We start from the raw sequence: 26,343 nt of genomic DNA on the forward strand, positions 1-26,343 counted from the left end.
TGATCTTCTGGTGAAAGTATTGTGCTTGCATGTGTCCATTTGTTGATCTACGTATTTTGATCGACATTACATGGTTTAGTATGAATATAGAGGATCGGATATGAGATACACGGATGTGGACGAGGCTATTAGAGAAGTTCCCGGTCACTGCCCACAGACGCGTCCGGGCGTGTCCGCGGGCGTTTAAGGGGTCATATTTGTCCTCTGCAGCTAAGCATCTACAAAGAGCATCTACAACCGGCATCGTCAAATCCTCCTCAAACATGGACGTTCCCGGTCAGTGATCGGATAGGAGAGAGAAGGAAAAAATAACCTAACCGGACCTCTTATATCATCCCTGTATGTCTGGGCTGTCCTCGAACCCTCGTATTAAAGACAAATGTAGGGTGAATACGAGGACTCACGGACGCGCCCGGTCAGTCTGCCACGTAAGACGCGGCCCACCCTGAACCACTTTTTCTCTTTTCTTTATTCATTCTTTTCTTTCTCTCTGTTCATCTCCATTAATCATGTGCAAGTGATCGGACATATAAGAAAGAAAATGAGGAGTGTGGATGTATGAACGGACAAATAAGGGTTCAAAATGAACACGCCTGGTCACTGACCCTGCGTGTCTTCGGACGTTTATGGGGTCATATTTGCTGAGTCCGACTGTAGATGCTCTTTCGGAGAAGAGTTGTATAGGATCTGCATTAGATGAGATCAATAAGATCTTTTTTTAAGATACAAGACAAGTTCAAAAATTATGAAGAAAATTGAAGACACTCATCCAATCTTTGATGTACAAACTTAAAAAGTTTCAGCTCCTAATTCAAACTACACTTAGACAATTAAAAAAATCGGATATGAATACTATCAAAATCAGTGGAAGGCAGGCGTCCTCGCGTGCTGCGCCACTTACACATCATGGAGAACGGCGTTTTGGCTCTCGGAAGCGCGCGCTCCCATGTGAATAGTAAACAAAAAATATAATAAATGTTTTTAAAAAAATCTTTTTTAGATGTTCGTGTTAGTGCCACAAGCATCCTTAAAAAGATTTCATGGGAAACAGCAGCGGTGTTTCACTGGTGAAAAAACAAATTTAGGATGATATTTTGGAGTAACATTTGCTGTTTATCTTTTTCACAGGCTTAAATGTTTAATCTTTTTGCCTACAAATTTGGATGTAGCATTGGATGTGACAGTACACATGGGATTTTTGTTGAAATTTTTTTGGCATTTCAAAAAATATCCAACGGATTTCCGGTTGTGATATCATTTGTTTTTCCAACTTGCTGATTGGGGTCAATTTGTACCCCATCCTCGTCTCTTTGAGCTGACCCAGATAGTAACCTTCACACTGACAGGTGGGTCCCACCCGATTTAACCAGAGATAAAAAAGAGAGGAGAAACCCCAACCTTATCTCGTAATCGCTCCGCTTTCCCGCGTCCGTCCACCGCGCCGATGCCTTCTGCTCCTCCTCCTCCTCCTCACACTCCACTCGCCGCCCCGACCGCCGCCGTCTCCGTCACCTGCTCCTACCGGGAGGACGATGACGGCGCCGCCTCGTGGTCGCTCTCCTCCGGCGCGCCCTCCTCCTCCTCGCCGTCGTCGTCGCGGGGGCGCCGCCCGCCGCCTTACCGGCGGCTCCTCCACGACGAGGCGCGGCGCCTCCGCCAGGAGCGCCGCGGCCAGGGCGCCGGCGCCGGAACGCCCCGGTGGGTGCGCCGCACCGAGGGCCAGATGGCCCGGTACGTCGAGGACGACCGCGCCGGCCACGTCCACGGCCGCCACGTCGTCGCCGCGGCACGCGCCGCACGCGCCACCGCGTCCCGCCCGCCCGCCGGCGGGTCCGCCATGCGAGAGGCCATGGCCTCCTTCGTCGCCAAGCTCACCTTCCGCGAGATGTGCGTCGTCCTCCGCGAGCAGCGCGGGTGGCGCCAGGCCCACGATTTCTTCTCGTGGATGAAGCTCCAGGTACAGAACAAGATTCCCCCACACAATCGCAGCATCCGAACCATTTTTTTTCTTCAAATTTTCCGTGATTTAATCCGCCCCGATGCGATGTTGAGCTGAATCCTCAGCAATTTTGCTCCGTTTTGAGCTGAAAATTCTGAGCGCTAGTTGAACAATTCTGATTCATGCGTGTATAATCAACCAATGGATCATTGCTGTTCATCTTGGTTCTTTTTTATTCTCAGACTTTGATTTTTTGGAAAAATCTCGGTCATTTTTCGTTCAAAATTCATCACTCGTTTTTCATTCAAGAATTCAAATTTTGGATGGTGCTTTTCGAAAAGCTCGTCAATTTCGTTAAGGGGCGTGTATATATTTCACAAAACGAAATCCAAAACCTTGGTCCGCACCTATTTTTCTTGCAGCTGTGCTACGAGCCCAGCGTGGTCGCCTACACCATCCTCCTCAGGGCGTATGGCAACGCCGGCAAGATCGAGCTCGCCGAGGAGGCGTTCCTGGAGATGCTCGAGGCCGGCGTGGAGCCGGACGCGGTGGCGTGCGGCACCCTGCTGTGCGCGTACGCGCGCCGGGGGAGGCACGGCGACATGATGCTCTTCTACGCCGCGACGCGCAGGCGCGGTGTGGCGCCGCCCGTCTCCGCCTTCAACTTCATGCTCTCCTCCCTGCAGAAGCACAGGCTCCACGGCAAGGTGATCCAACTCTGGAAACACATGATGGAAATGGAAGAAGCCAACAATGTGGTGCCAAATCACTTCACATACACAGTTGTGATCGGTTCATTTGTCAAGGAGGGTCTCCTGGAGGAGGCCATGGATGTCATGGGGAAGATGAGGGCCTCCCGACTCATCCCGGAGGAGGCGACGTACAGTTGCCTGATCAGCTTGAGTTCCAGGCATGGCAGAGGGGAGCAGGTTGTGATGCTCTATGAGGAGATGAGGGCTCATGGCATTGTCCCCAGCAACTACACATGTGCATCCCTCCTGGCACTCTATGACAAGAGTGAGGACTACTCGAAGGCGCTCTCGCTCTTCTCGGAGATGGAGCGAAGCAGGGTTGTCATTGATGAGGTCATCTATGGGATCCTCATTAGGATCTATGGTAAGATCGGGCTCTACGACGATGCGCAGCGCACTTTTGAGGAAATTGACAGTGCGGGTCTTCTGAGTGATGAACAGACTTATGTGGCAATGGCTCAAGTTCACATGAATGCTCGCAACTATGATAAGGCATTGCAGGTTTTCGGTTTGATGAGATCGAGGAATGTGAAGCCTTCATCGTTCTCTTACGGCGCTCTTCTTCGATGCCATGTCGCGAGGGAAGACATAGCTGCAGCTGAAGATGTCTTCAGAGCTCTGTGCAAATATGGTCTCCCTGATGTGTTCTGCTGCAATGACCTACTGAGATTATATGTCAAGCTGGGCCAGCTAGAGAAGGCAAGTGCATTCATTCTGAAGATGAGAAAAGAAGATATCCAGCTTGATGAGGCCCTCTGCATGACTGTAATGGAAGTTTGCTGCAAAAGCGGGATGATCGCCGATGCGGATAAGATACTGAAAGAGATGAACAATGGTGGAGTGACCATGAAGAGTTCAACAATGGTTTCTATGATAGAGATGTATGCTAGAAACAGAACCAGTGTGATGCAGGAACAAGATAGTTCGTCGAAGGCACTAGCCTGTCAGACCGACAGTTCGGCACTGAACGCGGCGTTGAAGTCATTGTTGGACACACCTGGGGGTTCGTCCATCGCATGCCAATTGATCAGAAAATTGGCTAGGGAAGGTGAGGAAGCCAGGTACCACACAGATCATGGTGTTCATGCCTAACCATACTGTCATCCACTGCTGTTTATTTATTTATTTTTCTGCAGGGAGGACATGTGAGGCAAAATTCCTTCATGAACAGCTGACTCAGTTGGGAGTCAAGCCTGAAGATTCAGCAACAGCCACTCTCATTGTCCAATATGGCCAGGAACAGAAGTTACATCAAGCAGAGGAACTGTTTGAGTCAGAATCGACATCGTTTCCAATAGGAGCGCCTGTCTACAATGCCATGGTCGATGCATTATGCAAGTGCGGCAATATCGAGGAGGCGTATCGTCTCTTTATGAAAATGGCTGATCAAGGCCATAGCAGAGATGTTGTGACAATTAGCATACTTGTCACTCACCTGACCAAACATGGTAAATATTTTTTCTAACTGCTACCAATCCTTATGCAGTAAGTTTGGTGAGGCGCTTCGCTTCTGTGTATACTCACACTGCGACATTACTCCCAGGAAAGTTTCAGGAGGTGGAGAACATCATACATGGCTGCTTCCATGGTGAAGTTGAGCTTGATACTGTTGTGTATAATACATTTATCAAGTCGATGCTCGAGTCAGGTCTGGATAAACATCTTTTCCTCTTCATAAGGTGGGCAAGCAAAATTTTCAGGGCATGGGTGCCATGGCTAACTGCTACAGCTTTAGTTTCCAAACAGGCAAACTATACTCAGCTGTCAACATATATGATCGCATGATATCCACTGGGGTTCGTCGGTCCTTGCAGACTTTCAATATAATGATAAGGTAGATAATCTTGATAAAACCACAGGAAAATGGGAGTTGGGAGTATGCAACTGTTTTTTCTCTTTTATGTTTGTGTTGAGACTTGAGACCACTTTGTCATTAGCTTCAGTTTTCTTGTTCAGTGTTTATGGCCTAGGAGGAAAGCTGGACAAGGCTGCTGAAATGTTTGCTGCTGCACAAGAGCTAGGCTTGCTGATCGACGAGAAGATATACACTAACATGCTTAACTTCTATGGAAAGGCTGGTTAGTCCCTTCTACCTTGCGTATAGGAATCAAAGAAGATTTCCCTTTTCATGTTCGACGAGTTTTTCGCACTCTCGTTCGTACTATTCAGTGCAATTTCTTCAGGGAGACATCAGGAGGCGTCTTCACTATTCGATAGAATGAAGGAACTTGGTATCATGCCTGGAAAGGTATGCTTCCGTTGGTGTCTGACTTCTGAAACTACAGTTATCTGCATTGAGATTGACTACTGTGACTGAAACTTGCAATCAATGTGCAGATCAGTTTCAACTCCATGATCAATGCCTATGCCACTTCCAGGCTGCATGATGAAGCAGAGATTGTTTTCCAGGAGATGCAATCACACGGTCAAGTTCCCGACTCGACGACGTACCTTGCATTGATCAGATCATACTCAGAAAGTAGATGCTACTCCAAAGCTGAGAAAGCCATCCAGATGATGTTGAGCAGCGGCATAACCCCTTCATGCCCTCATTTTAGCCACCTCATTATTGCCTTTCTGAAGGCAGACCAGATTGATGAAGCCCAGAGGATCTGCGGCCAGATGCAGGAGATTGGTGTGGCTGTTGATTTAGCATGTTGCCGGGCAATGATGAGGGCGTACCTTGAGCACGGTCGCGTCGACGAGGGCATATCGCTCTTCGAGACAACACGCGGGTCACTGAAACCTGACAGCTTCATCCTGAGTGCTGCATTTCATCTCTATGAGCATTCAGGCAGCGAGCCTGAAGCTGGGGATGTGCTGGAAGCCATCGGTCTACATGGTGCCTCTTTTTTGAGAAGTTTAAAGGTTGGATCAAAGTTGGAACCAACTTAATAACGACCATATCATGTGCCCATCAAGCCAGCAACCATCACAGGTATCTTCCTCTTGCATGTATGTTCTTCCACAAATTTATTTCCTACTGATTTGTGTTACTAGATCCAGATGAGCCCATTGTTGTGTATGTTGTTCTAGATGATATTGTACTAGTTCATATGTACATTAGGACAAGTTTTATACCAAGATGTTGTAAAATGTACATTTCAGAAAAATATTTCAGAAACAGTGATATATAACTTCTCCAAAATGTATAACTTAATGTTGTACTGATCTGTTTGATCAACTCACAGCATTTAACATGTTACAAAGAATGAAGACTTAACAGTTCGCCGTCTGAAGCTTGAAGGTGTATTTTCAACAGCAAAGGAGGTCTGTTACTCTGCTTCCACTTAAAAATCCCATATACAGGGTGAATGGTTAGTCTAGTAATGAGATTGTAAAATTGAAAAATAATAAACAGTTGACCAGGGTTCTTCCAAGTTCAATCTGCAAGTATGGAGATATAACTTTTTTGGTATTACCCATTAAAGAATTGCCTGCTATTGTGCCATTTACCTCTGCAAGTGGCCGATTTGTCTCAACTTTCCTAGTCAGATACATACAGTTAGGAAGATTCTCTGAAACTTTCCGGTAAAAAAAGATATTCTCAGAAGTTCAAACTTCCAAAAGAAGGTGACATCTATTCTACTTTTATTTTGTGTTATAAGCACGCAAAACAATATGTTCCGTGTGATTATTAATGTTACTCAGAGATGGGACGAAAATATAGCTGTCATATTTCAATGTGGGGCTTAAAAGATGTACTTATTTCATAAAAATCGCAGCAATTGCACCTTTCTATCTATTTGAATTGTCTGAGATAGTTTACCAGTCAACGTGCCAGGAAATTAAAGTGCTGGACTGGGTTGGGCCGTTGTTGTCAATCTCTCAATTTCTGAATGTTAGTGATTTATAAGAATTCTCATACATTGAACATCTCTGCAGTTTAAGAAAACAAAGTTGACAAAGTTTCTGACTTGTCACATATGATTCATCCAGTGCAATGCTAACCAGAACAGCTAGAAACTAACTCTGCCAAAGCTCTGCCACTACCAACAAGCTCCAGCCACTGTAATAAACATCTCCAACCTGGAATCATGTTTAATCTGTTTATTTGGGTTTAGAGCATCTGCACAGAAAAAATAAAAGCATAATGGAGGTAGAAGTAGCTCCTCAGCGCAAGATTTCTTTGTGGGTTCATCGCTCAGTCGGAAACCAAATTTTCAGCCAATTTACTACTCTCATTGAAATAACAGTTCAATTACTTGGGGTTGAGGCAAACAAGCTGTCTCAATTGCAAATTCGAGTATAGAGTCATCATGCTGAAATTTAAAATCTGTTGAGACCAACATAATTAGTTCCTACCCAAGTTACGAAATTCGACTATCAACAACGAAGAAGGTGGATAGATTCTTACAAATCCTACAAATGAATCCACTCCAAACAAGATATTGCAGCTGTGCATCACGGTGATCACCAGCACCGACGACAAGAGAGCATGCTAGGGACAACCCACATAGGTTGCACCCTGTTGTCACGGCCCATGAAAATGAAGATGTTTGGATTGAGTTTAGAGCCATCTCCCTGCAGCGGCTTGCCCACCTCAAGTGCAACCCAACTTTCAGCCTCATGGCAGTAGCAGTATATTGGCATATAAGATAATCCAGTTTGCATATTCCAGTTCAACAAGAAGCAAGGAAATTTGAAAATCCTTATAAGCTCTGTTTTGGGAGCTTATCTTCCGCAGACATCTTGCGTCTAGAGGAGCTGCAAAGCAGATAGATTTTTAAGCTTACATACAAATTGGAAGAGAAGATGGACTGTCAAAGATCCTTTTCCAGTAGCACAAACAAAGAGGGCCTGAAGCAAGTGATTGTCTAATCTCTACTTGGGAAGACTTCCAATCTAGAAAAACCAAAGTTGAACAAATTTAGAGTACATAGGGGGGAAAGGGGTGGAGATCTGAACTCCAGCTAAGCCTTCACAAACAAATTTGGAGTAATATTGCAAGATTGCTGTCTCTAATCTTCAAACTAGATATATGCACACACGATTACAGATAGGTACTACATAACAAGAAAGGAAGGCGTCATACCTCAAGCAGCCTGTGCTCAACTGCCAGAGAAGTGAGGGTCTAGCTGAATACAGGATCAGGCAACAGCTTTATCTTGAAGACTCCAAGAACCTGATGTTTATGAAGAACTCCTGTGTTGATCTCGGGTTTGCAGCTGTGTTTAAATTACACTGATCGGTTTAGGACCAGCTCATTGATTAAACGAATCAACCATTAGCTGTAGATGATAACTTTGTCAAGTCAAATGAAGTATATGGACCATGTGGCATATCGTGGAAAGCGATCAAAACTTGATATGAACCCCCAAAAATAATGTATATGAGGGCGCCCCTCGATGTAATTGATTAGTATAAACTAGGCAGGAGGCCACGTACAGATGACGCATCACCGACGAAAACCAAAGCAGAACAAACGTAACATAGGACCAACTAAGCGGGACGAAATCAAGAATATCACCTCCCTTTAATAGTAGGTATAGATATAGATATACGCGAGATGGTACTAATTTGGGTCTGCCTCAAAAAGATGTCCGTTCGCATAGGAATCGCGTGACTGGGCCGACCCATTTGGATTGACCTCGTGCGAGAGGTCGGGCGAACCTTTTTTTTATAATGGGCTTTTGGTTGGACTGAACTTTTTCTCAAACCTTGGAGTAGACAGGGTGCAGCGGCCGCTACAGTATCAAATAATCCCACCCCGTAGAAACTAGGCGCCACATATAGATGACGCATCACCGACGAAAACCAAAGCAAAACAAACGTAACGTAGGACCAACTAAGCGGGACGAAACCAAGAATATCACCTCCCTTTAATAGTAGGTATAGATAATTCAGTAAACATGTGACAGCGGCGTAGTTACCGCTAACCACATCTGTGTGTGCATACCGAATTTGTATGTCCTTTGGTTGCAGCTTCGCTGCCGTGCATACGGCTCCCAATGCAAGAATAACCTGTATGATCCTAAAATTAAAGAAAGTTGGTCTCATACGCTTCAGGTTCCACAAGGGAAAGGATCAAATGTGTAAGCCAGCGCCAAAGTGAACACAAACAACTTACAACACCAAGGAAATGTGCAATAAGAACATCCCAATCATTTTCGCGCAGTGAAGGAAGCAAGTGCTCAATAACACCCTTGTCTACCTGATACATATATAATATGACTGGTAATTCTATGGAAATTAAATGGAAGGAAAAGGTAGCTCATCGCACAGCAAGGGCAAAATGGTACTGAACAGATGAGATGCCGTGTGTTGAGATCTTTAACATTAAAAGAAGGGTATGGAAATGACTTGTTGAAGTGCTCTGGATGCCAAGTCCTTTAACATACTGCCATTAATCAAAAGAAATTCACAGAAGAGATGGACATAAATACCGCAGTACACCAAAATTGTGCAGGCAAGATAACTTGATAAAAGTCGTTTGAAGCTGATGGGTGGCATCAGATAATAAGCGGAGTTTTGTAAACATATCAAAGGTTCAGTGTTTACCATATAATATTTCACATCATTTGCAGGGTTTGATAAATTTGTATGGGGAAAAAAGAACGACAAATAAAGTGCTTTATGCCAGGCATCAGATAATAAGCGGAGATTATTAGTCCACACATGGAATTTTCCATTGAGAGTGTAGGATATCTGATCAACACTTGCCAGCAGGAAAGTAAAATAATTCTAAATATTTTAGAACAATATCTGAGAAGGGGTTCTTGGTTAGACCATTTGACTCCAGAGCAATAGCAAAGGCCGCAAAGGGTTGGTAAGTAAACCGTCTCACTATCCACGCTCGCTGCGTCCCCCTCAGATCCGGGTCCAGTAAAAAACTTGACTCCCAACTAAGAGGGAGAATAGGAACTAACGCAAACATGAGAAAAGGCAGAAGAAAAAAAGTAATTGAAAATGTAATGTTTGAGACGATTGGAGAAGATAGATAATGTTTCTTCTCGGATGCCAACCACAAGGCTAGCTCGGATGATGCAGACATATTTGTCCAGGAGGCCAAAACAGAGACCAGATAGCTAAAAAAACACAAACGAATAACAAAATCAGATATGTTGTTGATTCAGATCCATCTGGGTAATAATATACTCCCTCCGTTTCATATTAGTTGTCTCTGAAATGGATATATCTAGACATATTTCAATACTAGATAGATCCATTTGAGCGACAACTAATATGGAACGGAGGGAGTAGATATCATCAATGTATGAGTCAGGCCACTACTTTTTAACACTCAGCAACGGGATACATGAACGACAATCTCCAATCATAGGAAAGAAAAATCAAACGGAAACCTTATGAAGTACCCTCAGTTCAGGCCCACAGTTCTTTGACACTGAGAATTAATGGTTGAGCTGTCAGACAATGCTTTCTAGGCAAATTCAGACCACAGTGATGCTCAGAGCTCAGTGCATATCTCCATCCATGACACTAGAAGGTACACACGATCAAACAATACTCGAGCAAAAGTTAAGGAAGAGGATCATGGAACAACATAATATTCAAATTGGTAGACCAGGAACAATAGAAGATCAAATCAGTAGGCCGTAGGGATTATGCTTATGATTTTCATCAAGGAAGAAAACTCAGGTCTCAAATATGTGCCATCACTGGACTCACCGAACTGAGCTGCAGAGAAAACGACGACTTAAAAACCATCAAACACTCTATAAAATTTTAACATAGATCAAATCAGAAACACAAAAGTTCTATTTTGGAGGAAATCTGGTAGGTGGGCATCTGAATTGAAGACTTTCACAACATGGCACACAGAGCGCACCAATCAGTCCCGAAAGATGTGTGTTTTGTTCATGATTTTCATCACTCTCCGGCCAGATTCTCGACAATACACATAATATCTAAAGAATTTTGAAAGTATTCGGAAAAATTACACACTTAAGAAGCAAAAACGACGATCAAAAGCTGTTCAATTTGGCCTCAGAATTGCAGAATGAGCATGGGAGCACATCAACCAATCAGTCCCGAAAGATGGTATGATTAATAGGTTTTTCATCACCAGGCAAACATAAACAGAAATACAGATACACAAACATCCAGGTCTACAGTACAGAACTTAGATTACTACAGAAATTGCAGATTTGGCAGCATGGCACAATCAGTCCCGATTGTTCGCGTTTCTCGCGTGCAGAAACCCATTGAGAAGCACAACATTGACCACCAGAAATAACACTGCTCAGACATCCAAGGAAGTAGCAGCATCAGCTCTTATGCGGCAACTGCAAACGTTTTGAAAAACAAGCCTTAACTTCATCATCATTTCCATAAATTTTCCAGTAGCTACAGCTATATTAAAGAGGCAATTTAATCACAATGATATAACAGGAATCAAGTCCCAGATCCTATAACTGGTTTCCAAGCAAAGACAGACCTAAAATTCATCACTGGATAACAGCACCGAGTTAAGATTGTTTTCAATACCTGTGGAAAAATCCATAAATCAAATAAACAAGAAAAGAAATGGCAAAAGAACAAGACAGAAGGAGGTCCTCCAGGCTTTCAGAAGAGGGAGCTTGTTTGTCCTCATCACAACAATCTTCTCCAGGAAAAACAAAAGCAAAACAAACATAAAACAAAGAAAACAAAACAAAACAAAGTAAAGTTATAAAATTAAGTCAGCACTGTCCTCCAGGCTTCCAAACACAGAAGACAGCAAGACAGAAGGACGTAGAGAAGTAACTGAACTAAAAAGGCAGATGGCTCGGTCATACAGAAAATCAATCTCAAAAGAGAAAATGATACTAGTATACTGCCCAAAATCACCAGATGATTTAGAATAATACTTGTATTACTTAGACGTGACGTGACCCATAATCCACTGATGTTCCACGAATGTCAACTCGCACAGAATAACCCTGACCACTCGTACCAAAACACACCGCAACCCAGTCTCAGATAACATAGGACACACATAATAACTAAGAAGCAGGCTTCACCGCCTCTGCAACAGATCATCGACTCATTTAGTCGACCTCCTCGATCTTGGGGCCAGCACCGCCGGAAGCAGCCGGGGTGTCGTCGTCCATGCCGCCCTCCATGTCGGCACCAGCGCCCTGGTACATCTTGGCGATGATGGGGTTGCACAGGGCCTCCAGCTCCTTCATCTTGTCCTCGAACTCGTCCGCCTCAGCGAGCTGGTTCGTGTCCAGCCACTGGATGGCAGCGTCGATGGCGTCCTCAATCTTCTTCTTGTCGTCCGCTGGCAGCTTGGAGGCAATCTTCTCATCCTTGATGGTGTTGCGCATGTTGTAGGAGTAGTTCTCCAGGGCGTTCTTTGACTCCACCTTCTTCTTGTGCTCCTCATCCTCAGACTTGTACTTCTCAGCCTCCTGGACCATCTTCTCAATCTCCTCCTTGCTCAGCCTGCCCTTGTCGTTGGTGATGGTGATCTTGTTCTTCTGCCCAGTCGTCTTGTCCTCGGCAGACACGTTCAGGATACCATTGGCATCAATGTCAAAGCAGACAGTGATCTGGGGAACTCCCCTGGGTGCAGGAGGGATGCCGGACAGCTCGAACTTGCCAAGGAGGTTGTTGTCACGGGTCCTGGTCCTCTCACCCTCGTACACCTGGATGAGCACACCAGGCTGGTTGTCCGAGTAGGTGGAGAAGACCTGCTCCTTCTTGGTGGGGATGGTGGTGTTCCTTGGGATCAAGACCGTCATCACACCCCCGGCCGTCTCCAGACCAAGAGAAAGAGGAGTGACATCCAACAGCAGCAGGTCCTGGACCTTCTCGTTGCCCTCTCCACTCAAGATGGCAGCCTGGACAGCAGCTCCATAGGCAACAGCCTCATCAGGGTTGATGCTCTTGCAGAGCTCTTTGCCGTTGAAGAAGTCCTGGAGAAGCTGCTGCACTCTGGGAATCCTAGTGGAACCACCAACAAGGACAACATCGTGCACGGTGCTCTTGTCCATCTTTGCGTCCCTCAAACACTTCTCCACAGGCTCCATACACTTCCTGAACAGATCCATGTTCATCTCCTCAAACCTGGCACGGGTGATGGTGGAGTAGAAGTCAATGCCCTCAAACAGCGAGTCAATCTCAATGGTGGTCTGGGCAGTGGAGGAGAGAGTTCTCTTTGCCCTCTCACAGGATGTCCTCAGCCTCCGCAGAGCTCTTGGGTTGCCACTGATGTCCTTCTTGTTCTTCCTCTTGAACTCCTGGACGAAGTGGTTGACCATCCTGTTGTCAAAGTCCTCACCACCAAGATGAGTGTCACCAGCTGTGGCTTTAACCTCGAAGATACCCTCCTCAATGGTGAGAAGAGAGACATCAAAGGTACCACCTCCAAGGTCAAAGATGAGGACGTTCTTCTCACCAACACTGGAAGCCTTCTTGTCAAGACCATAAGCAATGGCAGCAGCTGTTGGCTCGTTGATGATACGGAGGACATTGATGCCAGCAATGACACCAGCATCCTTGGTAGCCTGCCTCTGCGAGTCATTGAAGTATGCAGGTACAGTGACAACAGCATTCTTCACAGTGGTGCCAAGGAAAGCTTCTGCAATCTCACGCATCTTGATGAGGACCATAGAAGATATCTCCTCAGCTGCAAACTGCTTCTCCTCACCCTTGTACTGGACATTGATCATGGGCTTGTCACCAGGTCCAGCAACAACCTTGAAGGGCCACAGCTTAATATCACTCTGGACAGTAGAATCAGTGAACCTACGGCCAATGAGACGCTTGGCATCTGCACAAAACAGTTCATGTCAGAAATTGAACAGAAAAGTAACACCAACCATTATATGAGAAGTTCAATCTCATGCTACTTAATTAAACTGAGGCAAAGCAGACAACAAATGACTAAGGCAGAAAACATGGTTCGTGTATATAAATGGACTGGGGCATGTATCTAGAGGTCCCTATCCAATAATAAACCCTCCTAAGCAATGTTATGTAAACGGATATATAGTAACTAGAGGCTCATTAGGAGCAGCCAGCGTCGCAAAGTTCCACCCCCCCCCCTCATTTTCTGCCACATTTCAAGACACAGAATCACAAAAAAATGACCAGGTGTCACATACCAAATGGCATTTGGTGATGAACATTGCATTAAACAAAGCAAAAATAACTTGCCATGCAATCTCAGCCGAAAGATGGTGATCTTGTTTATAATAATCACAGTGATTCAGCAAATGGTATTGTTTGCATCACAGATAGCACAGCAAAACAGGTTCAGCATCGAATCCCAAAAAGTTTTGATCACATGAAGATATCTTATAACTATATACAAACAGCAATGGGAGATCAGATGGTAGTGCATGTGTAAAATGATCATCATTTCTCCCATCAAGTCATGCATGCCAAACGAACAACAGACAAAAAGGATAATTTGCCATTAACCATCACATCAAAATCCCATAAGTAAAAAAATAAGTAAAAAACAATGGGAGATTGAGCCACAGATTGTTCAGATTGAAAACCATGAAAGCTATGGGCACATTTAGCTCGCTGCCCAGTCTTGCCACATCTAAAATTAAACAGGCAAAAAAAGGAGCAAATCAAAGGTATTCGCCCCAATTCCGCTTCACAAAACGTGGTAGCAAACTTAATGGCCCAAAGCCATCCATCATAAATTCAGCAGAAAAGCGCTTGGATTTCTTACCATCATCCATCTGCTAGCTCCAAAAATTAAAGAGAAACGCCAGCAGTAACTAATTCAAATGATAAAGCAACACAAAGTGTGCAGCGAACAGCAAGCCTACCATACAACTATGTGGAATTTCATACAGAACAGTTCCAATACTACATTGTGTTAAGACATACTTGCTTTAACTGACATGAACAAGAGGACACAAGGCAGACAGTGTAGATTTATAAAACATGTTAAACAAATCGCACTTGGCAAGACAAAGCAATCAAGCTCTAATATAACATTAATAATAATACAAGATCTAATATGTATCAACCGAGACACATGTCAACAGAGTGTTAAACAACTCACAGTCCAGATCAACTATAAACAAATAGATCTAAGTGAGACCAAACAACAAGATCCAACTGTGCAAGTCATATATACTAATACTAACAGATCTGACACCTCAATACCAACCAGCTACAACAGCCACCTCTACGAACCATTGCCAGCACAGAAATCTTTATAGCTACGACCACGGATCTGAGCGGCCAGGACCAACAACACTTAGATCCATGGAAACATTACCAAAACACGCTAACCGGAGTAAATCGAGGGTAGCCTAGTAATAATCAATTTATGAAAACAGTAAGCAGATCTGAGAGCTGTGACGAGTGCAAAGGCAAAGAGACGGGGCGCTCACCGAAGACGGTGTTGATGGGGTTCATGGCCACCTGGTTCTTGGCGGCGTCGCCGATGAGGCGCTCCGAGTCGGTGAAGGCGACGTACGACGGCGTGGTGCGGTTGCCCTGGTCATTGGCGATGATCTCGACCCGGTCGTGCTGCCACACGCCGACGCACGAGTAGGTCGTGCCGAGGTCGATGCCGATCGCCGGCCCGTCGCCCTTCGCCGCCATCTCTCGCGCTCAGGGGATGCTGAAGCTCTCTACCGTGTGTGTGTGTGTGTGTGTTTTTCTTTCGGGGTGGCAGAAGCGGCGGCGGGTCAAGGAGGAGGGGGCGGAGGGGGGCTAGGGTTTGAAGTGGAGGATTGCTGGAGGCGGAACCGGGGATTTTATAATTTGGCAGGGGAGGGCTCGTGAAGCTCTAGAAGGTTCCTGGGCTGCCGGGCGGGATCGTAGAGCCGTTGAGATCTGATCCTGCGGCTGATGGCGCACGGGGCGTCCTTCTCCCGGCTGCCCTTTCCGTTTTGGGATGTTTATTTTCGAGGAAACCCACTTGATTTTCTGGTGATGCATGGAAACCCACCGTGGCGAGTCCCTGGCGCACGTGGAAAGTGTCATGAGGTTTTCGCTGCTAGGGTGTACTAGCATCTTGGCATATTCCATGTTCGCCGCAGTGTCCTGCTTGCGTGATTGGGGGCGGAAGATGTTCACCGTTGTTTGTTTCAATGCGATCGTGTCAAGGAAATATGGGATGCACTACGGTGTGCTAACAGGTCCATATTAGAGAGACCGATCGGGATCGATAACACTTGAAATCCTCTCCAAAACTGATGTTGTTTCCAATGATCTCCAAGCGGCGGAAGTGGCCCTTGTAGCGGCGTGGTACATATATGGTGGCAATGTTGACAAATGGTTAGAGGAGTTTCGGTCCAAACAATGGAGAAAACGACAGTATCTATTTGAGTTTTGGCTATAAATTTCATAAAGTCAGTGACTTCTCGGTTACCGCTTCGGAAGCGTAATCATGCGCGGGCAAAACCTAGTCATGGTTTGGCCAAGATAAATGTCGATGCAACTTTCCGTGAAAGATACCCTATCATACGCATGTGGCGTCGTTGCCCGCTACGACCATGGTGACTTTGTTGCGGCGACAAACAGGTTTCTACCACACGCTAAATCAGCATAGCCTCAGTCCATCAAGAACGGACTATATATCTCAGCAAAGTTTTGTTTGCAATAGTGTTGAAACATGCCTTAATTACGACAAAATGAATCTACATTGTTAGCTTGGGCTGCAATACGACCGCCCACAGCTAACTCACCTTGGTCGTGGCCAGCCCAACCTTGTTTTATTTGGGGGAAGAAACGAATCATATTATACCTTCTTTTTTTTGTCTGGAGAAATAGGTCAGACATCGACTAAAGCATTTCCCTGACGGTCAAAATTGCTATTCTTTTTTCCAAAAAAAAACACAATTCCAAAGACATTGGATTTGTCACTATCCAGAAAACCTAAACGACGGTCGAAAATCCAAGCAACATCACGGAACGGAAGCTAAATCAACACAAAAAGAAGAATGAAGGCTAGCTAGAGAGACCGACTCTGGGAGCAGACCTGTACATGAAGAAGATGTCGCGGTTGCTGGTCTGGCAATGGAAGCACGCACCAAGGAACTGGTTGTACGGCAGCCCTCCCCCCGACCTCCAATCGCACATGTGAGGTCGTCCTTCACGTCGGAGTTGACGGGACGGGTCAACTAATCGTCCGATGCATCGTCCCCTCTAATGGCCGAGGTGTTGTCGCCGCAGATCCCGCTCGTACCCCGGCCCTGCAGGCCGCCGACTCGAAGAGCGGCACCACTGCGGTGGGAGCAGGGAGGAAGGTGAGGAGGCCCGACGATGTCATGTCGTCATCTGTGACGCTGTCGGCGACGTTGGTTGGAAAGGGACGCGACATTGGTTGGGAAGGGTCGTGGCATGTGGGTAGCAATGGGGGGTCGGACGACTATTGGAGATAGATAGCAAGGCTCCGAACAACAGTCGTCCTCCAAGGATCCTTTGACCGGCCAGCGGTGGATTTGGCGACCTCATGGTGTCCCGCATCCATGGAGGCCAACTAGATGAGGATGATAAGCATGGGCTATTGCCTCGATCTCTCGACATGTGGCGCCCTGAGGAGTAAGGGCGGCGACTGGAGCAGCCAACGGCCAATGCTCCATGAAGTTCTCTGACATGAGCGCACAAGGGGGCTAGGTCCTCGAGCAGACAACCTCTCACCATGCGGGGATGTTAGCGTTAATTACGCAATGAGACTAAGTGGGGGCAGAATGAACCTTTTTCGTCCACTAGTTTGTGTGGTTGCGCACGTGGGATGGCAGAGTTTTTGTCCGCTCTTTTGTGTGGTTAATCGGTTTGACTGGTTGGCCATTCACTAGTTGATGGGTTGACCGTTAACTTTTGATAAAAGTATGAATACAAAAATAAGTTCATAAATTTTGAAAAAATATCGTGAGTTCAATTTTTTTAAACCCTAAATTTGGAAAAATAAGAATTCCAAGAAGATCATGAATTTCAAAAAAGTCATAGAATATTGAAAAATCTGTGGATTTTCAAAAAAAATCATGAAGTTGAGAAAAGTTAGGGAATTTGAATAAAGTTCATGAATTCTAAAAAATCAGGAATATTTAAAAAGTTAAATGACTTGAAAAGGTTCATTAACAGGAAAGTTTGCGAATTTTAAAAAATGTAATAACTTTGAAAAGGTTTAAATTTAAAAGAGACAAAAAAAGAAACATAAAAAATAAAAAGCAAAAAGACACGAAAACCCGGAAACACTCATGCTGGGAAAAGGCGACAGGGAAACCAACCAGAAAAGCCGGCGGAAAAACCGGTGACAAAAAAACCTAAGGCCTCTTTTGGTTCATAGGATAGGATTATCATAGGAATAGGAATCTTGTAGGAAATGAGATGACATGTATCTTAAATCCTATGAGTAGAATAGAAAACAAGATGTCATTTGATTGACATCAAAGGAATTTTTTCATTGAGTCTAGACTCTTTTTTATTTTTCTATGAAATGTGGAGGATAGGAACCAATCCTATGTAGAAATAGGAATCCATTCCTATGAACTAAAGGCTCTAAGAGCCTATGCGGGGAAATACGTTGTGGAGTGTGTGAGCGCTCCGGTTACACGTTTCTTTTTGCGGGCAATCCATGGCGCTTTATTAATATCAATGCATTCTTAGGACAATCAACCAACAGGCTTTATACAGCACCTATAACGCCCATTAACGTGCAATCGGAGTTTGTCGCTATGATTACACATTAACAGGCGCTATATGTACTGTATAGGAAATGTGGCTCCTATATGCAGCGTTCGGCAACAAATACACGCGTCGCACAAGGCCTCACCTGACTGGGCTGGGCCAGCAATAGGTTGTACTGTAGTGCCAAAACGGTCAAAATTCTCAATAAAAAACATGTACATGCAAGGATTAACAGATGTGAACATTTTTTTAAATTTCAAACATATTTTTTAAAGTGAATATTTCTTGAAATGCGGACAATGTTTTTAGAAACACGACAAAATTTTGAATATGTGAACACTACATGAACATTTTTTCAAAAAGGAGACATTTTTAGAAAAAAATGAAAATGCAAACATTTTTTGAAAATGACAGGAAATGAAACATGGAAGTTTTTTGAGTTTCTAAACAAAGTTTCTGAAAAATATATTTTTTCTAAATTCGGAATGATATTGGAAATTTGTGAATGTTTTTTTGTAAAAAGACTTGAAAATTGTATAAATAAATAAAAACTGAAGTGCCCAAAAGGTTTTTTTAGGTAACCCGAGAACTCGGTTTATGAACCTTCTAGAAGGTTCCCAAAACCGATCAGGAACCTTCCAAGAGGTTCACAAAAGTCGATTTCAGCAAACTAGGACGCACATTTACCTAGTTCGGTTCCTCTCGTGTGCGCAAAATGCATGGTGGCACCAATTTTACGCACAAGGCGTCAAATAGGGAATTTGGCTCCTATACGTCGTGTTCTGCATCAAATAGACGCACATCACAAAGGGGGCTCGCCCGACTGGGTTGGCCCTGCAATGACTGGTACTGTAGTGCAAAGCGGTTAAATTTCAGCCGGTAGAACTGGCGAGCTTTGCTAACTACTAGGCAACGCTAAACTTTAAGAACTATCAACAACGGCAGATCCAAACATTCTTTTAAATTTTAAATACAAATTTTTGGGAAAAGAGATTTTTTTATAAACACAATCATTTTTCAAATTTGTGAACATATTTTTAGAACTCAAACTTTAAGAATATCTCTATCAATGTTTTGAAACTTCAAACTTGAAAACATGGTCATTTTTTTGAAACCATGTTTTTCAAAAAATACTATGAATACTTGTTTAGAAACTCAATAATTTTTTGGTTTCATGAAGATCTTTTGATAAATGAAAACATTTTCTTAAATTTTCATTTTTTTTAAATGCAGACAATTTTTGAAAGTAATAAAATTGTTTTAAAAACGGGAACATTTATTGAAACTCCAATAAAAATTTGGAAATGCAATTTTTTTTGGATTTGTGAACATTTTTTTAGAAAACATGGATACCTTTTGATATCCCGAACAATATTTGAAATTTGTGAACATTTTTTAAAAACAAAAAGGAAATAAAATCGAAAAAGTAAAAAAAGCCAGAAAAACCTTTAGAAAAACAGTTCTGGAACCTTCTAGGAGTTCCCAAAACCAGATTTCTTCAAAGTGCGATACACTAAATTGACCTGGCCCATTTAGCTAGTTGGGTACTCTCATGTGCGCTAGCGGTGTAAGACTCACCTGTCGAGCAGAGACAAAAGTCGACCTTAGTGGTTCGACGATGCCGTTGGAAGGGCCATCACTCAAAAGATAAAAGTTACTCTAGGGAGTGTGGCGTCGCCAATTTGATGTAAAATGCGCCAAATAGGGAATTCAAGTTAAAAAAAAGACTAACACGTACTGTACACTGTATTCTCCGAGCCCATTTTTGTTTGAAATTAATATTCTGACAAGGATAGGATATTTCTTCTCTTGACCTCAGGGCCAACGTTGGCTCTGCTTCGTACTCCAACAAAGTAGCCGTTGGTTCCAGATCAATGTCAGTATGTCATAGTTATTCCTTTTGTTGGAGTATATGGTATTCTATTCTAACCCCAAAAGAGGGACTGGATCGGTGTCAAGGTTACTCTGATATGGAACATTGATCTCTTTCATCCAGAAAAGAGTGTGGACAGTGACAGAAATGCTAAGCAGCAGTATCAAGAAACACATGACTTGCAGTTGCAGAGCACCTTGAGGAGAAAGACAGTATCGTCGTCATCTTGCGAAGACGCTCGGCTCACTTTCCCACTATTCGGGATTCCAGGCCAGGTTCAACGAACACGGCACTTCACGGCGGCGAAGCGGCATACCATCATGTCGCGTACTTCTTCGGTGTCAAGTATGGATGTATCTAGATGTATTTTAATTCTAAATACATTCATTTTTACTATGAATAATTTGGAACGGAGGGAGTACGTGCCGAATGATTCGAACGGCCGTAGTTAACCAGCAGGCTGATGCCGTATCATTCGTTGCTTTGAAGTTGATGTCGCAGCATCGCCCACACCTTGGAAAGCTGGGCGTAGGCATGTGGCACCACAAGACGTTGAGCCAGCAAAATCCATGTGGATGCGGGCGGCAAAAATGAGTTCAGCAACACGAGCTGTCATGCGTGCCCATGCTAATCGCTCGACCAGTCTGGTTCGGGGCCCGACTAAACTCGCGTCTAGTGCACCGCGCATGCAGCGCGATCACCCATCGGCATGGAGGAACTGTTCAACGACGGAGCGTCTGGTTTTCCGTTTACTGTTCAACGACGGAGCGTCTGGTTTCTATCATCATATCAGTAGGAATGTAGGATCAATCACTACACGCTAAAAATAAATATAATAAAAGAAAGTACATATTAGTTAAATGAGAGTTAATGTGCAAGCCTAAAAACCTTGAGGGTTTGGGCATTATGAATACTTCGGTCGTGAAAGATGTTTGATCATCAAGTGGTGGTGGAGAATACTCATAACAATGCAGCCGTAGAACGTCATGCACTATTGAACCAGGCAGGCCATTTAGAAAATGTTGTAGCAACAAAGGATGATGAAAAGGCAGAGAGAAGCCGTTTAAGGCTAAAAGCATATGTTGTGGTTGTTAGGTGACTCACATTTCGATCTTGCGCTTTTAGAGGACATAATGAGAAAGTTGAGTCAAGGAACAAAGGGAATTTTCTTGAATTGTTAGAGCTTCTCGCGCAAGTTCAATCCTGATCTTGCCAAAGTCATTTTGGGGAATCCTCCATACAACTCAAAGTACACAGCTCCGGATATTCAAAAGGAAATCTTGTCCATATATGCATATAAAGTTAGGAGACATATTCGTGAAGAAATCGGGGATTCTAAACTCTCTATTCTAGTGGATGAGACATGTGATGTGGTGAAAAGAGAACAAATGACATTGGTTTAGATTTGTTAATGAAGCTGGCTTTTCACAAGAGCGGTTATTTGATTTGATACATGTGGCCAACACTAAGGCCATGACATTGAAAGATAAATTGTGCTCTGCATTATCACTAAATAGTTTTGATATTCAGAATCTTTGTGGACAAGGATACGATGGGGCTAGCAACATGAGAGGAGAACTGAATGGATTGCAATCTCTTTTTTTTTCTGAAGGTATGCCCATATGCTTATAGATTGCAACTTGCAGTAGTAGATGCATCGAAAGAGGTGGTTCCTATTGCCTAGTTTTTCTAGAAATTGATCTTCATTATAAACACTCTTGACTCCTCATAAAAAAACTCCATGATGAGCTCCATGATGCCCGGCTAGTAGAACTAGCACATATGAAAGAAAAAGGAAGGTATAGACTAGAACAAGGAGCAAATCAGATTCGATCACTTAAAAGACCTAGGGACACTAGGTGGGGGTTCTCACTTTCGTTCTATTCATAGCCTTATGAAGTTGTTTAATGCAGCAAATTTTGTTATCCAAGATATGGCTTCTGGTAGATCAGTAGTGGGATCAATACGTGCTGATGCTGACACTTCTTTCAGCTCTTTGTCCTCATACGAGTTTTTCTTTATCTTATGTATGATGAAGGAGATGTTAGGGATAATTGGAGGACTTGGTCAGGCTTTACAAGAGGTCACACGACATTGTAAATGTGGTTCTAAGTTGGCTCACACAATGTGTTTGAAGTTTGAAGGCTGAACGAAATAAGTAGACAAGTCATATATTTTGGTGTAGTTAGTTCTCTTATGGAGTATATGTTGCTAATCATACATGTATTTAGCTAGCAATATGGGTCATGTAATTTTAAATTTTCCTGGAGGCTACAAGTTCTCGTTTGTTGTGCTTGGTTAATTTTTTTTGTCATTGCCCCCCATAGATTCTTGTCAAGCTCCACCACTAAATACTCATTACTGAACCTGGGACTTTGTGGCTTGATATTCTCAAAGCCAAATTTTTTCTGACCTGCAGCCCTATGTTTGCTCCTTCCACTAGTGGGTCTCAATTATGGCGGGATTTGGTTAAAGTTAGAGATGACTTTTGCGGCCATGTTAAATTTGTAGTTTTTCTTGCGGGTGTTAAATTTGTAATTGGCAATGGGGAATCCGTTCATTTTTGGCTTGATTGATGGTATGGTTATTCGCCTCTTTGCTCTTCTTTTCCGTTTTTGTTCTCGTATTGTTCTAAACCTAGGATATCCATCTCGAAATATTCTCATAATAACTGGGACCCGGGTCTCCAGGGTGTGCTCTCTCCCGAAGAGTTGGTGGTTTGGCATCGTCTTGTTGCTATCTTTCCTTTGCTCTTGGAGTCAGCCAGCACGGTGAGGTTGGCGTCATTCTTTTTTCGGTTGATTTTCCATCAAGTCTCTTTATTTTAGGTTGATCGTGGGTTCTTCCACTTCTAAGTTTAAAGATATGTGGCGTTTCAAGGTTCCCTTGAAATTTAAAATCTTTATGTAAAGCTATTCATGGTAGACTGTGTGTTGCTGATCAAATTCGTAAATGTAATGACCCTGATCTATGTGCTTTATGTGCTGCGCGTGAAGATACCAACCATATTTTCTTCAATTGTGACTTGGCTAACTTTTTCTGGTGTTGCGTCCGGTCATGGATGGATGTCGACTGGTCCCCCTCTTCCTTCGGTGATCTTCACTTGCTATCTTCTCAGCTGTCGGGACAGAAGAGACATTTGTTCTGTTTTGGTATTTTTGCTATGTGCTAGGTCTTACGGACCACCAGAAATAAGTTTACTATTTATCACTGACTACCTGTTTAAACTATTATATTTCCTAAAGAAGTGGAAATTATTGATTAAGGTGGTTGATTGCATGGCGATGGAGAAATTGATCTCGCATGTGCATTCGATGGTGTCTTCCCTCTCCCACCAAGAACTAGCTGCTCCCGCCTAAAGATTATGTCTTATGCTAGCTAGTTTTACTTGTATAGGCCTTTTGGGCGTAAGTCGATGGTATGTGTTGCCCTTTTAAAACTTTTTTTGGCTAGTTTATTCCCTACGGGGCTGTTGTGTTTGGTTGCGTTGATTATGCCTGGTGGCTTTATTTATAAAATCGGGCATATGCCTTTTCTCTAAAAAAATATCTTTACCTAATCATACTCTAAAATATCTACCAAGATATTTGCTTGATCATACGCTCTAGAGATCATTAGCATGATATATACACAATTCAAATTTAGCACAAGTGAATGCAATGATATACTAAGTTCATTGCAAAATAATATAACAGAGTCATTATGTAGTTAACTGCACCATTATGTATAATATATTGCAAATAATGTGTATCAAGAATATTATGTGGTTAACTACGCCAACTAAGTCGTTGTACTTATTAAGAATATAACATGATAGTGGTTAACTATGCCAACTAAGTCATTATACTCATTAAAAATTACATGATAAAAACAAGTTATCCATAAGTATAAACATTTTGTATAAATTATCTAATGTGCGATGCGTGACCTATTCGTCGAGTAACTTGATTTGGGTTATTTGTTGATATGTAAAGTGAAGGGGGAATTTCTCTCCTTTGATAGTTTAATGACAAAGGATGAAACCCAAATCAAAATTTTGGAGGATAAGTGGTTGAGTAATACAAATCAGTGGGGATAAGTGGAGCCTTATAAGTGGCTGAGTAATATAAATTATTATTGTTTCACATGTAGCGCTACCACATCATCAATTAATGCATGTTAGTCAGAAGTTATGTTTTTACATTAGGCTTTTTATTGACAGTATATCTGTTACGCAATTGTAGCATGCCTATGTAGCTCGGGTCAGTTTTGATCACTTCCACAGCTCGAGGAGCCTGGCCTGGCGTGTGCCTGGAATCTTCCTGATGTCTGTTTGGTTGATGCCTGCGAGGAGAACTGAGTGTCTGGCTTGAACTCCCCTAGCAGCCTGGCCTAATTAAAAAATACCGATAAAATATAATATCTAGCCCAGGCAGGATGACCAGCCTGGACCAAGCGTAACTTTCTCCTTGCGTGGCAATGTTGCCTGGACCAAATAAGGCTATTGGCTACACCTGTGTCAGAGACTAGTACATTGACATGTCTCCAATGAATCTATAATTTATGAAGTATTCATGCTATTATATTATCAACTTAGGATGTTTTATATGCATTTATATGCTATTTGGGACTAACCTATTAACCTAGAGCTCAGTGCCAGTTTCTGTTTTTTTCCTTGTTTTTGAGTTTTACAGAAAAGGAATATCAAACTGAGTCCAATTGATGTGCCAAATTTTGACGATTTTTTATGGACCAAAAGAAGACCCAAGAGTAAAAGAGTTGGGCCAGGACAATCCCGGGGCGTCCACGAGGGTGGGGGGCGCGCCCACCCCCCCAGGGGCGTGGGCCTGCCTCGTGGATGCCTCGGGCACCTCCTTGACATGAGACCAACGCCAAAAATTCCTATAAATATAGAAACCTCGGAAAATTAACCTAAATCGGGAGTTCCGCCGCTAGAAGCCTCTGTAGCCACCGAAAACCAATCTAGGCCCTCTCTGGCACCCTGCCGGAGAGGGACATCATCACTGGAGGGCATGGAGGAGGATCCCGGAGGGGCCATCATCGTCATGAAGTCCAAGGACCAGAGGGAGAACCTCTCCCCATCCAGGGGGGAGGCCATGGAGGAGGAAGCACAAGGGGGAGAACCTCTCCTCCTCTCTCTCGGTGGCATCGGAGTGCCACCGGGAGGGGAATCATCGCCGCGGTGATCGTCTTTATCAACATCACCATCCTCATCTCTTTTACGCGGTCCACTCTCCCGCACCCCGCTGTAATCCCTACTTGAACATGGTGCTTTATGCCACATATTATGATCCAATGATGTGTTGCCATCCTATGATGTTTTGAGTAGATTTTGTCTTTGGGTTGATTGATGATCTAGATTGGTATGAGTTGTATGTTTTACTTTGGTGCTGTCCTGTGGTGCCCTCCGTGTCGCGCAAGCGTGAGGGATTCCCGCTGTAGGGTGTTGCAATACGTTTATGAGTCGCTTATAGTGGGTTGCGTGAGTGACTGAAACACAAACCCGAGTAAGGGGGTTGTTGCATATGGGATAAAGAGGACTTGATGCTTTAATGCTATGGTTGGGTTTTACCTTAATGATCTTTAGTAGTTGCGGATGTTTGCTAGAGTTTCAATCATAAGTGCATATGATCCAATTAGAGAAAGTATGTTAGCTTATGCCTCTCCCTCATATGAAACTGCAATAGTGATTACCGGTCTTTTTAACAATTGCCTAGGACAATTCCGCACACCGATCCACCATTATTCCACACTCTCTATTTATAATATTTAGTAAAATATATTCTAACTTTATGATAACAACACCTACTTTCATATTTTAGCTCTCTGATATCATACAAAGTTATCCACTTCATACCCACAACGTAGTTTTATTTCTCGTTTCTAGTTGGAAGCAAACGTTCGGTGTACGTAGAGTCGTATCAGTGGCAGATAGGGCTTGAGAGAATACTGATCTTACCTTTAGCTCCTTGTGGGTTCAACACTCAATACTTATCACTTCCACCTTTGGAAATTGCTACGACGATTCCCTGCACTTGAGGATTATCAAGCTCTTTTGTGGCGCCGTTGCCGGGGAGCAATAGCGTGGGGTTGATATTCTCGTGTGTGCTTGTTTGCTTTCTTCACTAAGTAGATTTTGTTTTTCCTATTTTGTTTCTGTTTAGTTGTGGGTGAAAGATAAAAAAAATTAAAAGAAATAAAATACAAAGAAAATTACTTGCCTC

General features: G+C 43.5%; 2 protein-coding genes, 6 non-coding genes and 1 pseudogene across 8 annotated transcripts; 1 reads left to right on the forward strand and 8 right to left on the reverse strand.

The window, feature by feature from the left end:
* Positions 1-1,419: 1,419 nt before the first annotated feature.
* On the forward strand, positions 1,420-6,173 carry LOC123128615 (pentatricopeptide repeat-containing protein At5g27270). Its single transcript, XM_044548664.1, has 9 exons — positions 1,420-1,957; positions 2,362-3,739; positions 3,828-4,139; positions 4,235-4,339; positions 4,438-4,525; positions 4,648-4,769; positions 4,875-4,939; positions 5,029-5,629; positions 5,883-6,173. The coding sequence occupies exons 1-8, from the start codon at positions 1,445-1,447 to the stop codon at positions 5,584-5,586; spliced, it is 3,141 nt and encodes a 1,046-aa protein (XP_044404599.1). The 5' UTR covers positions 1,420-1,444; the 3' UTR covers positions 5,587-5,629; positions 5,883-6,173.
* Positions 6,174-9,136: 2,963 nt separating this feature from the next.
* LOC123132790 (small nucleolar RNA R16) lies at positions 9,137-9,220 on the reverse strand. The gene has a single exon (XR_006465053.1). It is a non-coding gene; the product is annotated as a small nucleolar RNA R16 (small nucleolar RNA).
* A 50-nt stretch (positions 9,221-9,270) lies between these two features.
* On the reverse strand, positions 9,271-9,358 carry LOC123132791 (small nucleolar RNA R16). The gene has a single exon (XR_006465054.1). It is a non-coding gene; the product is annotated as a small nucleolar RNA R16 (small nucleolar RNA).
* Positions 9,359-10,055: 697 nt separating this feature from the next.
* On the reverse strand, positions 10,056-10,127 carry LOC123132867 (uncharacterized; annotated as a pseudogene).
* A 116-nt stretch (positions 10,128-10,243) lies between these two features.
* On the reverse strand, positions 10,244-10,315 carry LOC123132776 (small nucleolar RNA R66). The gene has a single exon (XR_006465038.1). It is a non-coding gene; the product is annotated as a small nucleolar RNA R66 (small nucleolar RNA).
* Positions 10,316-10,633: 318 nt separating this feature from the next.
* LOC123132725 (small nucleolar RNA SNORD96 family) lies at positions 10,634-10,723 on the reverse strand. Its single transcript, XR_006464997.1, has one exon. It is a non-coding gene; the product is annotated as a small nucleolar RNA SNORD96 family (small nucleolar RNA).
* A 762-nt stretch (positions 10,724-11,485) lies between these two features.
* Positions 11,486-15,334, reverse strand: LOC123128616 (heat shock cognate 70 kDa protein 2). Its single transcript, XM_044548665.1, has 2 exons — positions 15,000-15,334; positions 11,486-13,411 (listed from the first exon to the last, which is right to left on the reverse strand). The coding sequence occupies exons 1-2, from the start codon at positions 15,211-15,213 to the stop codon at positions 11,682-11,684; spliced, it is 1,944 nt and encodes a 647-aa protein (XP_044404600.1). The 5' UTR covers positions 15,214-15,334; the 3' UTR covers positions 11,486-11,681.
* On the reverse strand, positions 13,614-13,757 carry LOC123132847 (small nucleolar RNA F1/F2/snoR5a). The gene has a single exon (XR_006465075.1). It is a non-coding gene; the product is annotated as a small nucleolar RNA F1/F2/snoR5a (small nucleolar RNA).
* LOC123132739 (small nucleolar RNA Z196/R39/R59 family) lies at positions 13,800-13,883 on the reverse strand. The gene has a single exon (XR_006465010.1). It is a non-coding gene; the product is annotated as a small nucleolar RNA Z196/R39/R59 family (small nucleolar RNA).
* Positions 15,335-26,343: the final 11,009 nt, after the last annotated feature.

Source organism: Triticum aestivum, chromosome 6A, assembly GCF_018294505.1.
Source record: "Triticum aestivum cultivar Chinese Spring chromosome 6A, IWGSC CS RefSeq v2.1, whole genome shotgun sequence".
In the NCBI taxonomy this organism is placed as follows: Eukaryota; Viridiplantae; Streptophyta; class Magnoliopsida; order Poales; family Poaceae; genus Triticum; species Triticum aestivum.

Coding starts and splice junctions, on each gene's coding strand:
- LOC123128615 (XM_044548664.1), top strand. CDS start 1,445: ATGCCTTCTGCTCCTCCTCCTCCTCCTCACACTCCACTCGCCGCCCCG. Junction 3,740..3,827: donor CAGAAAATTGGCTAGGGAAG/GTGAGGAAGCCA, acceptor ATTTTTCTGCAG/GGAGGACATGTGAGGCAAAA. Junction 4,770..4,874: donor TAACTTCTATGGAAAGGCTG/GTTAGTCCCTTC, acceptor CAATTTCTTCAG/GGAGACATCAGGAGGCGTCT.
- LOC123128616 (XM_044548665.1), bottom strand. CDS start 15,213: ATGGCGGCGAAGGGCGACGGGCCGGCGATCGGCATCGACCTCGGCACG. Junction 13,412..14,999: donor CCCCATCAACACCGTCTTCG/GTGAGCGCCCCG, acceptor TGTTTTGTGCAG/ATGCCAAGCGTCTCATTGGC.